The 14,441-nt window shown below is 40.9% G+C and overlaps 1 protein-coding gene across 9 annotated transcripts in view; it reads right to left on the bottom strand.

Moving 5' to 3' along the window:
• The window catches only part of DPF3 (double PHD fingers 3), a 198,047-nt gene that overhangs the window by 87,385 nt on the left and 96,221 nt on the right, over positions 1–14,441 (bottom strand). For 6 of the 9 annotated variants that reach the window (XM_041122009.1, XM_041122016.1, XM_041122011.1 and 3 more), the window contains exons 4-7: positions 10,093–10,220; positions 6,127–6,222; positions 5,046–5,084; positions 1,352–1,430 (exon numbers count right to left, since the gene is read on the bottom strand). In XM_041122009.1, coding sequence (XP_040977943.1) covers positions 1,352–1,430; positions 5,046–5,084; positions 6,127–6,222; positions 10,093–10,220 — 342 coding nt within the window. Of the gene's footprint in view, positions 1–988; positions 1,031–1,351; positions 1,431–5,045; positions 5,085–6,126; positions 6,223–10,092; positions 10,221–14,441 lie in introns of all 9 variants that reach the window. The other 3 variants (XM_029996849.1, XM_041122012.1, XM_041122017.1) reach the window with 2 other exon arrangements.

The raw sequence follows: 14,441 nt of genomic DNA on the forward strand, positions 1-14,441 counted from the left end.
CAACACATAAGGACAGCTATTTAACCACAGTAGAAATGTCTTGATTCTTCATATCCCAAAGAGCTTTTCCTCCTCAATCATGTGTTCAGACACTCCCATTCACGTGCAAGTCTTTCCATTTCTGCTCATTGCCCTTAGAATATTCACCTTGCTGAAGCAAAGTACCCAACATGTCCATCACTGTACTGTGCAGTCACCTGGTGTCACCATAAAAGAATATGATTTGATCACATGGAATATAGTTCTTATTTACCGTGCATGCTCCTTATTTCTTCATGTTTTTAAAAATAAGCAGGAAATACCCACATAGATTGTCTTTCAAGGTCACTAACGTTGCAAGATAGGTAAATAGTGGCTTAAGGGGCGAATTGTCCTCAAAACCACCAAACATTTTTAGATCACAGAAGTGAAGACCTCCTGCTATTCTCCTTTTGTTAGGTTATTGTATTATAGGATAAAAGGCACCCAGTAGCACAAGTTATTATTGCATGTACACTCTACAGTAAGCCTTAAGATGGGAGACCTCAAAAGCGTGTGGGTAAGATAAGTGCCCTTCACAGAAATGACATAGTGAAGCAAAAAAGAATTTCAAAAGAAGAAGGAAAGCACCAAGGACTAGACCGTAAAAAAATATATATTGTGTATCAAATACTGGACTCCTTCCTCATGCTAGGACTCTGGTATCCTTCTTCAGTTTGGGTATTGGGCTCTGGTATAATTTTTCAGTTGGGGCAATGCCTTACTTCACTTGCAGTCCCACTGCAAGATGTCAAACAGCATGGCCATTTCAAAGTGAATATATATCAAAGCAAAGCATTCCAGCTGTGTTTGTTTCTTAAGAGGGCTCAACTCCTGATGATGCCACAAGAGTACTTTCTGAGTGAGGGATGAGAATAAGACCTTCAAAATTTAGCCCAGTGAGATTTCAAAAGGACTGAAGGAAAGAGAATCACCAAATATATGAAGAGATACAACAAGGGTGAAGTACCTTTGTCGGAGATTTTTGAGTTATGCTTTTGTTTGTAACTATCTGAAACAGAGAAAGAAATAGAGGGTGAATCTTACATGGGGGAAAGGAAGACAAAAGGCAAAGAAGCCAGAAAAAGAGAAGGAGAAAGAAAATATAAGAGATGATTTATTATAGGGCAAAGGGAAGTGGAGTCTTGCTGAGGACTTAATTTTATTTCCTTCATGCAAAAACACCAAGAGCAGCAGCAGCAGCAGCAGGTGGCAAACATGCAAGTCAGAGAGCAGCAGAATATTTTGCTGGAAGGGAAAAGATGAAGCCCTGAGTGCACCGAGCTGGTAGGACCAGGCTGGAAGCAGAATCAGCTGTCTGGGTGCTACTTACTGTCACAGACATAGGGTTTGTCATGATCATCCTGGGAGGCAGCATCATTCCGTCTCCTGCCACCTCCAGATCCCCGAGCCTGCAAGGACAAGAGGAATGTTAACATTATTCCACCGCCCCTCAGGTATCCTTGTACCCCGCACCCTCCTATGAAAAATGTGCAATGTAAACTAAACAAATCCTCAGCTTCCATACAGTTTGTCAAGGGTGGGCTTGACCCTTCATATCCTAAGATATGCACTATGTTAATGGACCTTGTAACGCAGTGGAGATGCCCTCCACAGATAACCCAAACTGTTCATCCATAGCAGTAGGTCACTGCCAGCGCATATTCAGTTGAGTATCATCACACATTCATTTCTGAAGATGTTCAAATACCTTGCTTAACTGAATATGAATGAATGAATAGATGAACAGGTGTTAGAGGAAAAATATAACCATTAAACCAGCCAGAAAACAGGCCCCAAATAAAACAGAGGTAAAATTATTTCCTTTAATATTTTCAAAGGGGGGTTGCTTCTTTTGTTTTGTTTTGTTTTCTAGCTGAAAAGCAATGTTTTGAAATGGCCTTCTGGGACAAAGATACCATGGCTAATTATAAAATGGAGCTTTGGTCAGTTAGTGGAAAAGATTAGGTAACGTGGCTACCTCCAATAACGGAGAACAGGAATTACCCAGCAAGGTCTCTGCAGTTCTGTGTTCCTACAACATACCAAGTTGGCAGCCCTGGAAACTGGAAAGATCTTTTTCTCCACAGCACAGACTGCTCTGTCCTGAGCTCCAGGGGTAAGAGTGGAATTCAGCATCAAATTGGTCCTGACCCTTCTCAGCTGAGATGCCAGCAAGAGGACAGCTCATATCTCTCCAATGGTGGAGGCTGTGATGTGGAACTGGGAACTGAGCCAAGGCCTTCAATTCTTTCATGTTCACTAATGTACAGTGTGTAGATGACAATAATTTTAGACTTCATCTTTATTTGAGGAAGTGATCTGCAGGTGGATGGCTAGATAGCCCTTTATTAATTCTGCCAGCTACTCTGTTCCTGGGTAAAAGCAACAAAATTGTTTCTGTTGCTCCTCTTATTAAACTGTTGATGTTTCTCACCCTAGACAAGGCCACCTGACTCAAATCCTTCAAGCTTTTGCATGTGAAAATAAGAAAGGGACAGAGCTTCATCAAGTAAAGCTGGAGAAGATGTAGAAATTCTGAGACTATTAGTACCCCAGACACAAAGGGGTCGTAGGAGCTCTGTCCCTCTTCCATGGATTTGGGACTGAACTAGCACTATTCGAGCTGCATTCCATCAGACATCTAAAGGAACAAGGAACAGTTTTACACTGGCCTGCCAAAGTCTGTCAAAACGGGGATTTATAAAAACTTCACACATATTTCCCCGGGATTGCTCAGATCTAACTCTTAACACAGTCCTGAAGGAAAGACATGGATTTGCAGCTGTCTGGATGGGGTAAATACTATTAGGTATGGCAAGTATAGCTCTGTCTTCTGCAAAGACCTCTGTGCAGATCAGCACACACGTGCAGAGTGAGATTTGTAAGAGTGAACTGAAAAGCAGTTTCACCCTGGAAAAGGCCCCAGCAACAATTGTTTGGTGGAAGCTACTTTACTGACCATATCACATAAAATCATCTTACTGGTCTGCAATATTTTCTCTCTGACTGCCAGCTCTGTAAACCCACTCTGGGCTATGAAATCAATCCCAGGCTAGATCCTTTCTTCCCTCACTACTGCAAAATGTGCTGCAAGCTGAATTTCAGTCTGTGGCAGCTCCTATACAACCCTCAGCTCATCAGAGAGTCTTCACAGAGACAAGTGATTGGCCCTTAATAAATATTTCTGCTGGTACCTGGATTAGGATCCAATTTCCCTATCCTACCAGCTGCATTGGCTTTTCAGGGCTGTGAAAAAACTGTAAAGTCTTATTTTTGTCACTAGTCAGTAGGTCTGACTCTGTTTACACACTGAGAACAGATCTGTTGAGTAAGAAGGTACTATTTTTACATAGGCACCTTTCAGAATAGGATGGTAATTTAAGGTCTGTTGCTCCGAGTTTCGCTAGTTTTACAGCCAGCTGTTTCCCTTCAAACCGTTCTCTACAGAAACGCAAGGGTACAGCATTCATGTCATGACCACATGTCAGATATACTTTTTCATGCACTGAACACACAGGGGGAGATTTTTCAAGTCAATGACTTTCACTGGGACTTGGGTTCCTAAATGTCTTTAGTGCCTTTGAAATTGTCCCATGGGATATCCAGCTGACGAGCAGACAATCTGTACAGGTGCAGCTGCATTCCTCTCATATCTCCTAGCAAACTGTCCTTCCCAGCTCCTACCACATTCTCCCTGTCCAGCAAAGATACTAAAAAACTCCTTCCATAAATTCATCTCTTCAGCCTTCAGTGTCCTTCCTAATGCTCCCACGATTTCAGGGCTAGCCTTGAGGGGATAGTAAACAGAGCAGCTGCCCCAGAGGAACTAAATTGAGTGCCCCGTGCTTGCTGTCAGCACTCCAGTCTGTTGAATTCAGTCATCCACGACTGCCTTCATTCTCCTGACAGCATGCAGCAAAGACTACGAGACTTGACTTGTGAGGCCTGGAAGCCGTGGCATAGCAGCCTTGAAGCAGCCCTGAAGCAGCCAGAGAGAGTAGCCAGAGGGACAGATGGACAGTCCAGGATTAAAAATAAAATCATGCTGTCGGGAAAGGAAGGGGCATGTGCAATTTGGAAAGTCCAGAGCAGTAATTCTGTTGCATTAATCCTTCATCGATGCTGTCAGCCCTTCTCACTCCTCTGAATCCCGAAAGGCCACACTCTGCAGGATCTAGTTTCCTATGCATGTCCTTCCCCTCTTCTGCCCTCTAAAAATACCCTAACCAACTCCTTCCCAGAAACAAAGTGCTGCCCAGGTTTCATGTCCCCTAATTCCAAATTCTTAGCCTCAATTCCCTACACTGGGTCAGGCTCACATTAGAAAAGGGCTGCTTGAAGAGTGGCAAAACACTCATAACCAGACGCAATTCAGGCTTACCAGTTTTCAACAGCTAGAGAATCTGGCCCTAATTTTGAAATCCTAATTTATACCACATTTTTCTTTGGTTATTGATGCCATCAAATAAAAACAAAAATTGCTCAAAGTATTTGGCACTCTTCAGATTTATCTTTTTTGCACTGAATGAAGTCAGGGCACTAGGAGAGCAGGAGTTAGTTGCAAGAAAAAGGCAAGAGATCCTGCTGCTTCTGTACTTAATAGGGGGCTGGTTCTAGGGCAGAAAATAAGACATAAATTTATGCTTCAAAATGAATGGCAGATCTAGTACCCTCCAACTCCTTTCCCTACAGTAGCAGAGAAAAAGTAACAGAGTTATTCTGAAACGGCTTCCTGAACAGGGGAGTAAAACTTCGCACATAACAGTAACTTCAGGACTTTGTTTGTATAGGCCTGGGATATATGAATACGGCAAATTCCCTTCTGCTGAGCAGTATATCTCTTTTAGCTGTTCACTCCCTTTCACTCACCCTAACCAGCATGCGCAATTCATGTGAGAGCAACTTATTAGAAAAGAGTTGTTATCCTGGAATATTAGTTGATCGCTACAGTCAAGCTTGTGTGCATGTATCGATTCTAAGTCCTGGTTTTGGTTACTGGTTCATACAAATTTTCTGAAACTTACATTTTTCTGGAAAATTTTTTTCCAGGTGGGGGTCTTTGGCTAAGAAAGAAAGAAAGAAAGAAACTGGTTCAGGTGATTTTGAGAATAAGGAAGGTGAAATATATACTTATCCAATTATTAAAGTGCTTTGATCTTATATTAAAGGACTTAAGCTCCAAAATAAAGAGGAGCAGAAAACTGAAACAACACAACAACAGAAGAAACCAAAAGAGAGGGTCTGATGCACAAGTACATTGCAAGTATTCAATGTGGTTTCATGTCTCTCTGTTATTCAAAAGCTATTAAATCCTGCTCATTTGGCCTAAAATGTGGCCCTTCTTGCTCGACTCCTACAAACACATCAAAAGGTACTTCTAGAGCTCCTGTGCCCCTGCAGCATCTGCTGGAGCCAAAGAGAGATGAAAATGCTTGAAACTTCTGAGAATTGTGTTCACGTTTATTTAGATGCCTAGCTTATGGGGCCACAATTGAAAATGTTGATTCCAAGTTTTAAAATGTTGGCCTCATTACTTAACTGGTGCCCTGCTGAAATTATGAAAAGACATCTTAGGTAAGAGAAGGGACACAGACTCCCCTAAGGGTAAAATATTGCCCATTTTAAGCAAATGGAAGATTTGCCATGGGCTCAAGAGGGCCAGTGTCAGCCACAAAGTGCTACCTTGGAGAAAGCTGCAAAGCGTATTAACACAGTTCAAGTTACTTTTATTAATTTTTTTTTTGGCTGTCATGACTGAATTTGTTGCTTTTCTGTAATTAGTAAATGTTGTTTTAAAGTAAGAGCATTGTAATAGCAGGATGTCATCATAATTATTACAGTTTACATTACAATTGTAAATACAACACTTTAATAAATTTACCCCAACTTTTTACTCTCAAAATAGTCTTTTTTCTTGGTAATTCACAAAAATAAACTGAAAAAATATTAAAAATCTTTGACCGTATGACTGAAAATTACCTATAGTGTTATCACTATCATATATCCATAGATATACACTTTGCATATACCATACACGTGACAACTATACACTAGAAAGCAGAGGTTTGCTTCCTTCCTTCCCATTCCAGTAAACTCTCCACCTACCCGTCCTCTAGGCCTGTTCTTTCGTTTTGGAATATCTTCTTCCAGATCCTCTTCCTCATTCGCTTCATCTGCATTTTCATCATTTTCTAAAACCCTCTGTGGTTGAGAAATAAACAGGAATGGTTAGAAGAAAAGATGACACATACAACCAACTGCTGCTCTTTACCACAGAGACTGCAGGTTATTAAATTACAGTTGATTAATGATATAATGCCAAATCAGATCCCAGAACCCCTACTTCTTTCCACTAAAGCAAAATTTGCTTTCCCTTCCACCCTCAGTTCTCCAGGGAGTTCTTATTAAAAAATACCCCTGATATCAGTCAACTACGACAAAAAGGTTCCTAAGAAATAATAGTGGCATCACTGAGCACCGATACCCCAAGACAACACAAGTATTAGTATGCATAACTGCAGGCCCTGTCTGGGAATTTGTTTGCATGATTTTTTTATTTTGGTTTCTTGCACCTTAAATTGTTTTGTTTTCCTCTAATGTTGAGAATGCACTTTAAGAAGACATAAATCAGTGTTTTTCTCCTTGGCAGCTCACAATTTTCTTTGTTTAGCAAAAATAGAGAAAATTCCTCCATATATTCCAGCATGTTTAGTGGATCTAGAAAGTAACATCTTTCAGGGCTTACACCACAGATACAACTCTGTGATCTGGAAGCAGAGGTCTTGCTGCATGAGAATGCTGGGGAAGTACAGGTCTCATTGAAGTTAATAGGAACAATAGCAATAGTTCCTTCAATTAATTATTTAATAGGAACAATAATTCATCATCTCACAGTAACTGTGAGATGCCCAATCCTTTTATCTTGATCTTTTGAAATGTAACCTCTATAGAATCAAACACAGGCTGCTGCCCTGAAAACATGCACAAGTCAGACTTGCACGGACAAAGGCAAGACAAACCATCACAGCACTAATGTGGAAAGAAGTCTCATTGAAATCCCCTCAACCCTTGGCATGTCTGCTAGAAATACAGAAATGGGGCCCAGCCACTCCTACCATTCATGGTGCGGCACCATTTCATAAGGGACTAATCTGGAATCACTAACTTATCTTTGCCATGCCACCATTCATTTGAATTACAACATGCAGCCATGGTGCAGATTCAGATCAGTGACATTAAACTGATGGGGAGGTTTTTCAGTCTTACTGTATTTGTCCCTTCCCTATAATTTCTACTTAACAGCTATTTGAGAGCCAGCAGAGGGAGAACAGAAGCATATCACAGTTGCTTTCTCTCCTTCCTACATACCTCAAGCACCAAATTCTGAATTTGTGGGAAAGAATACAACACAAATTTCACTTTTAAAAAAGCCTGTATTTGGAAGACCAACTATACAAGTTTATTCTTATTTTATCAGCTAATTTTTTAAGACTAATATTGGACAGTGTCCCTTTTTTAAAAGTACAAACAACTTTAAGAACATGGTAGAGGATCAAGTCTTCATTTGGTTTTTGCTCCTTTTATTTTTAAATTTCAGGAGGCTATTAATGAGGTCAGACCATCATGAAATACAATTTCACATAATACTAGAGTACTAAATACTAGAAGGTGTAAAAGTTAAGCAAGCTCCAGTTCTGCATACATAAAATGTTTCTTCAAAATTCATGCAGTTGCATATATTAATTGACTTCATCTTAGGAAACTGAAGCAGTTGGAAAATGTTATACATGAGGAGACTAGTGGTATGTAGGAAAATAAGCAAACTTACTGACACAAGTTTAGATTTTCACATTGCTTCATACCTTAAAGTATCTCCAAAAAAAGAGAAGGCTGCAACCATATCATATGTGGGAGGGGAAGGAGCTAGTTTACAACAATAATACTACACAAGAGCAGTTAAGAGAAATATTACAAACCACTTTCTTTGTTTAAAATTGCAGCATCAATTTAGGAAAGAGATAATAACTAACCAAGTGTGAATTTGGTGACACTGCCAGGGTAATGACTTTAATCCTTGACAGAAGGGGCATAGCCTTTCTGATGCATGGTCAAAAAGCTATTCTAAGCCTTCTCCAGCAAACGATGGAGACACACATTCAATACCAATTTACTGTAGGGCAAAATTCTCAACCCCGTTAAATATCAACTCTACAGCAGGTCCCAATGAGTGCAACTATTTAGCAGGGGGAACCCTTACCCTTTTTAGCAACGTAACTTTTCTTTTCCTATTCTGTCTTCCTAAAACAGTTCCCCAGCCCAATGTACTTCAGCGCAGCTAAGCACCAAGTCTTCTTCTCCTGACAGATACTATGAGTTTGAGAGATCAGTAAGTGGCTGGAGCTAAGGTGGGAATCACAGCTATGTCTATCCCACCTGCTCACTCTCACCACCACTGAGGCTGGGCCCTTTCAAGTTACAGCACAGAAGAGCATGCAAAGGAACAAAAGAGAGATTTGCATTCGCTTATTTTTCATACGGATAAAAGGCACTGGTCATGATTTTGATCTGGTACAGCCTAGCTACCAGGTGCCAAAGTACATGCTGAAAGCTGGCTACTAGTAAAGGCTTTGGCAATTGTTGTTGTATAGACTGAATCTAGATAAACTGTGCTTGCAGGAGAAACAACAGCAAGACATGCCTTTTGCATCTGTTCTGATGAAACTAGCATCCAGGTGACAGGTCACAGCTACAGCAGTTTAGCTCAAACTTTTTTGTATGTTTTTGCACCCCCTCCCTGCTCTGCAATGCCGACTTGGGTCAGTTCCACTGTCTCTGAAGTCTCTTTCCTTGGACTGCTGCTGTGGATAATTCAGAGCTCAGATCACACAGCAACATCCAAAGGCACTTGTTGATCTCATAAGGATGCTGCACCGTGACTTCTTGTGACCTTGGAAGCAGGTATAAACAGAGCTTTAGGGCTCTCGTCTTAATAGACCCAGATACACTACTGAAGGAGGAAACACAGAGTGGGCCTCATGCCAAGCTTTTCCCCACTCCATGAGCATGGGATGCTTCCTCTTTGATGGTGCTCCTTTACCTGTGTAACTGGGAATGGGAGACCTAATTTTGCTGACCTTACATGTGTGAAATTTCTAGCAAATAGACCAGTAGGACCGAGCTCCAAGTAAAATAGATTTCATGCCCATGCTCTTCTGTTTCATTTGGCATGGGGCTGCCCACTTAATTTTTCACTAGTTTTAGGTATAGATGCAACACGTTGTATCTCAGCCAAAATTAACAAGTTTGACACATTGCCAATGGCTCTCACCTAAAAATCACTAATAGACTCACAGCACAGTGGTGTTTTAGCATCACCAAATATGTGCTGCTGCTCCCCAGGGAGAGGCCTGCTTTCCTAGCCATTTAAGATGTCTTTATAAAGTGACATGCACTTATACAAGAACACTTTATATTACCTGAATTCCTTCTATGACGGACCCACAAATGTGTTTCTAACTTTCAAACTATAATGCATGTGAAAAGGCAATATTTCTCATACCTGCATCACTAATAATAACTGAGATAATTAAGATTAGAATATTTTTAATTATTTATTTTGCTTGTATAGTTCCTGAAGGCTTCTCAGTATAAAAAAAAAACAGGCAAGGCAATGACACGTTTTTGTCTACAGTCCGCAGCTGTGATTCCAAATTCAAACCCATGTCCAAATTCACTTTAAATATGAGGCACTAAAATTCAGTTTATGGTTGGGACCCATCTCTGCTTGTCAGTTTTATATGTAATCATCTCATAGTGCTGCAAAACAAATTCCAACACAGAAGCTGTGCAGAACACAGCCAAACAACTGAGATTCTTGTGACAGGAGAAGCATGCGAGATCCCGAGTTCATTTTGAGCATCACAGTGTAGCACAATGGTTTGATAACATTTTGACAGTAGAATGACACAACTATCAACAGATGCACTGTTCTGCCACAGGACAAAATCTGCTAGGCTTAAAGACAAATGGTAAAATCCAGCCCTGCTGTCAGGGCATGGGGCTCTCCTTTACCTGGATTTCTTGTATAGTGTCTTCTTCTTTAGTGTCCGTTTTTTTCTCTATTCCCTCTCCACGCAGCAAGGCTTCCAGAGTTGTACTTTCTGACGTGAATCCATCTTTTTTCAGAGGCAGATCAACTTCTGAAAAAAAAAAAAACCACACTGACTGTATGTGTCTCCCTCAGACAGCTAACAAGCAGAAGGACAGAGATGACAAGCAGAAGACTGACAGACTTTCAAGCTTATTTCTATCCTGAAAGAGAGTTCTTCAAGTTCTTCTTTTAACCACTAAGGATCCCCATATAGGATTCATTTCTGTCTTACTGAAAACCTGGTATCTTTTCCGTTGCTGTGTTTGCTTACAGGAAAAAAAAAGGCTGGTCATGTTGTATCAGGAGGAAATAAATGGAGAAAAAAAAATCCTTTTCCTTTATGTAAACTCCCTATGCTTCAAATAAAGAAGAAAACCAGGGCTTTCTAAGATACTGAAATATCAAATATGAAGATCTGATGTCCTGAAGTAGAAAAGTATTTTAATGCAATTTAGCATCTGGCACAGTCTACACAGCACAGCTTCAAGCAGCATTCTCCTACACCAGGGCATGTTCTACACGTGGAGAAGCAGAAAGCTAGTGTGTCGGGCCAATGCTGAGAACTTAAACTGAAAAAACAAAGGGATGTGTCTTGAATTTTCATTTAATATTGACTAGTAAATGGTCCCACACCAATGAAGAAACACAAGTCAGCACAGCTGTGAGTGCAGAAACTAGCCCATAGAACAGGACGACCCCCAGCCGGTGCAGGAAGAGCCAAAGGCTGGCCCAGGGGCAGGCCTGGGGCATGGGACTCCAAGAGACAGTGCAGGTTTATGAGGAGGCTTGATGCAAAGTGCCGTTCAAGTGAAGGAACAGAGACTTATTCCCCTTCTGAACGCTGCCACCAGATTATGAGGCTGTGCAGCAGGCAGGCAAATATAGCATGTTAACTTTAGCAAGATGTTAAAATAACACCTAGGGAAGAATTCGGTTTTCCTTGTAGATCCTGGCCTCCAACCCAATCGTGCGGGAGTTTTCCGAGCAACCCTATGGCAGGGAGACATTCTGAACATCTCTTTTACCTGACAATGCCAGATGTGGATTTCTCAAGTACTCCCTGCCTTCTAAAATTAATTCCTTCCTCTAGGCCAACAGATTTATAAAGTAATAATGTACAGGACCGATGCTCACAAATCAGCATCTGGTCTCCTTATTTCATAGGTCTGTCCACTTCTTATCTTTTAGGACTGTGTTGTGTTCCCCAGTTTGCCTGAAGCTCCCTGTCTTTCTATCACCATGAGTTGTAAACTCTGCACGGCAGAAATTCATGTGTTTATAAAGCCCCAAATCACTCCTGCAATCCAAAAAATGAATGAACACTTCCACCTGGGACAGTAAAGTATAATCTGTTTCTTGGGGGCAATTGCATCCCAGGAATATGTTTGTTCTATATATGAAAAACTCTAAGCCAGCAAATGATTCAGGGTCCCTGATCAGTGCTTCCACAACATGCTTGCTCAAGTCTTCTGAAGTGAGAGAGCATTGCTCAGCCAATAACCACAGAAAATCCAGCAAAAATTCCACCAAAAGCTATTCTATTCATAGAGGGAAAGGCTGAGTACAAACCATGCAGAAAAACCAAACCACTGGGATTTTCAAAGGGAACTCCCAGGACAAGCCACACAATGGGTTGGGGTCAACAGTGAATTGATCCCCCTTCTCATCACAAGGAGGTCTATTCAGTCAGGCCTCTGTTTTCATTATTAAGCTCTGCACACACACCCCATTATGCCACCTTCCGCAACTTCTCCCTTACTTGAGCTATAAAAAAGACAGAGAAGTCAACAGAGAATCATACAGATTGAATTTCCCTGTATGAACTCCTAGTACCTCCCTCTGGATGCTAAATCCAGACATTTCAATAGAAAGAAGGGATTTTTGACTTGATTTATGTGCAAATCCCAACACTTGAATCTAAAGTCACTAAGAAACCTCCATAATCATCTCTGGCTGTCGGCTTGGCTTGGTTTCAAAGTCCTGTGCTTAGGTGCAAAAGGGCATTTGCTTTGCATTTAGAACCTTGTGGGACTGCAAAACCCAAGGGGTCATCATACATTCAGCAAGAGAAGAAGCTTCAAGCAAGCTCAAGGGCATCAGAAACAAACATGTCTTCACTGTGACAAGCTATGCCTGTCTCTGGATACCGATACACTCAGCAAACAAATGCATTTGAAAAAGGGAACGAGCAAGGAAAGGGTGAGGGATAAGTAAAACATATATGAAAGTAAAACTACTTCCTGTTTGTTCCAGAGATATTGAACATTAAGTAAGAGGGAAAGGTAGGCTTTAAGGTCAAAAAATGGCAGCTGTCTTTAATAGGCATGTTTGGGTTTTGTGGTGCTGCTACTTCCCACCTGCAACACTCCAGGAGACTTTTCATCCAAAACTCTCAGAGCACTTTTTAATTATTAAATTTAACATCCCACTGACAAGTCAGTGTGAGGTAATACTTTTATTCCCAGTTTACTGATGGGGAGATTGAGTCACCAAGAAGTTAAGTTAGGGAGCAGGAAATCCAGCTAAAAGAAACTCAGGGCAGCTGCCTCCCATCCGCCCACTAAACTTACTGCTATTCAACCCCTTCATTTTCTTCTCCACTGGTAGCTTCTACGAGTCCACTTTCATCCCTAAGTAGCTCTAGAAAGTGGGAAATGGCAGACACTATCTTAACTGGAATGTAAAGTTTATGGTATAAAAACCTACAAAGGTCCAAAACCAACCTCTTAGTAATGAATTCAATCTTTGTAATGAATTCAGTCCTTCCTGGAAGATGGCTAGTCTGTAAAGGATACAGTAATGAAGACAGGAAATTACGTTTCCAAACCACTTTTTGAATCCTCAGAGATAAAAGTCTCCAAAAATCTAAACGATGGCTCAGTTAACCTAGAGAAATAGTTAAACACTACTAGGGATCATTAAATTCATTTCACTAAATCCCTAATTTAGTCTTTCCTATTTAACTCTCCAGGATTTTTCCACAAAAGCTAGAAAAGTATATTTTCATCTTATGCCTGTACCCTACAGAAAACTGAGAAGCCAACTCAATGCCTGAAATGTATTTTTGTTGTGAAAGATCAAGGCTTCCCCCAGACCACGGGAACTGCTGTATGGAAGCAAATCAGGGTCCGTTCCACCCACTGTCCTGCTTATGAAGGTACCAGCCAACATCAGAAGCTTCAAACAAGGCCAGAGAGAGCCTTCTAGGCTTGAGAAATTAAGCCATGACCCCACACTTTCCTCTCTTTGCTTTGATATTTGTTATGCTGTACTATGCAGTCACATCAGATGCTGCAGAAGAAGGTATGAGTGTCTGTCAGGAGAGAAATGCAAAGAAAGTAATCTACCCTAATACTACATTTCATCCTGATCTCTAACAGGTCAGTCCTAAGGGATAAATGCAGTATCACTTGCAGTTCCTGGGTCTTCTGGAAATGCACAGAATAGCCCAGCCCTTTCTGAATTTTTATATACTTTTGCCCTCGATGTTTTCCCACCTGAGTGAGTTCAACAGTTAAACAATGGTTTGAAGGGAGTGTTTCACTTTATTGCTTGCCCCCTTGTTCTTGCTATGAGACAGGGAAGATAGAAGTTCCTGACCAAACTTTTTCTGTCATTTCTTTTTATTCCTCTCCTTTTGAAGATAAACAGTCACAATCTTTCCTATTACTCTGCTGTGGGAAGTTTTCCATATGGCTTTACCCTGTCAGAGCTCTCTAACTTCCTCTTATTTTTCAATAATCTTCCCAAGATGCACCAATACTGCACCTGATATTTTCAGATGAGGCCACACACCCCATTTAAATAAATGCATTACAATATTCTTTATATTACCCTTCAGGCAGTGTCCTGCAATGTCCAATCTAAGCAGAATTAGGAACCTTGTAATAGGAACAAGAACTTCCCGTAAGTAATACTTTCAACACACAGGTGACAAATTAAAATGTCCCTCCTGCCGCCCATTCACCAAGCACATTCAGATCTCACCAAGGAGGCCCACGCAGACCTCCCTGGCCACAATGGCTCTAAATAACTTTGTACTATGTACAAATCTTCGTAGTTTACAAAACATTCCCTCTCTCCAGTTTGTTCATTACTACATTACACAACACTGGACCAAACACCAAACCTTGATGCACCAGCTGTTAGCCTTTTTTTATAATGAAAGTTCTTTGTTTCATTGTGTTCTTTGTTTCATCTTTTATACTAAAAGTTTTGATCCAAGACAATGCTTTGATCCTCTTTGGAGGCCTATTGCATACTAAAGGTC

The sequence above is a fragment of the Aquila chrysaetos genome, chromosome 2 (genome assembly GCF_900496995.4).
Source record: "Aquila chrysaetos chrysaetos chromosome 2, bAquChr1.4, whole genome shotgun sequence".
NCBI lineage: Eukaryota > Metazoa > Chordata > Aves > Accipitriformes > Accipitridae > Aquila > Aquila chrysaetos.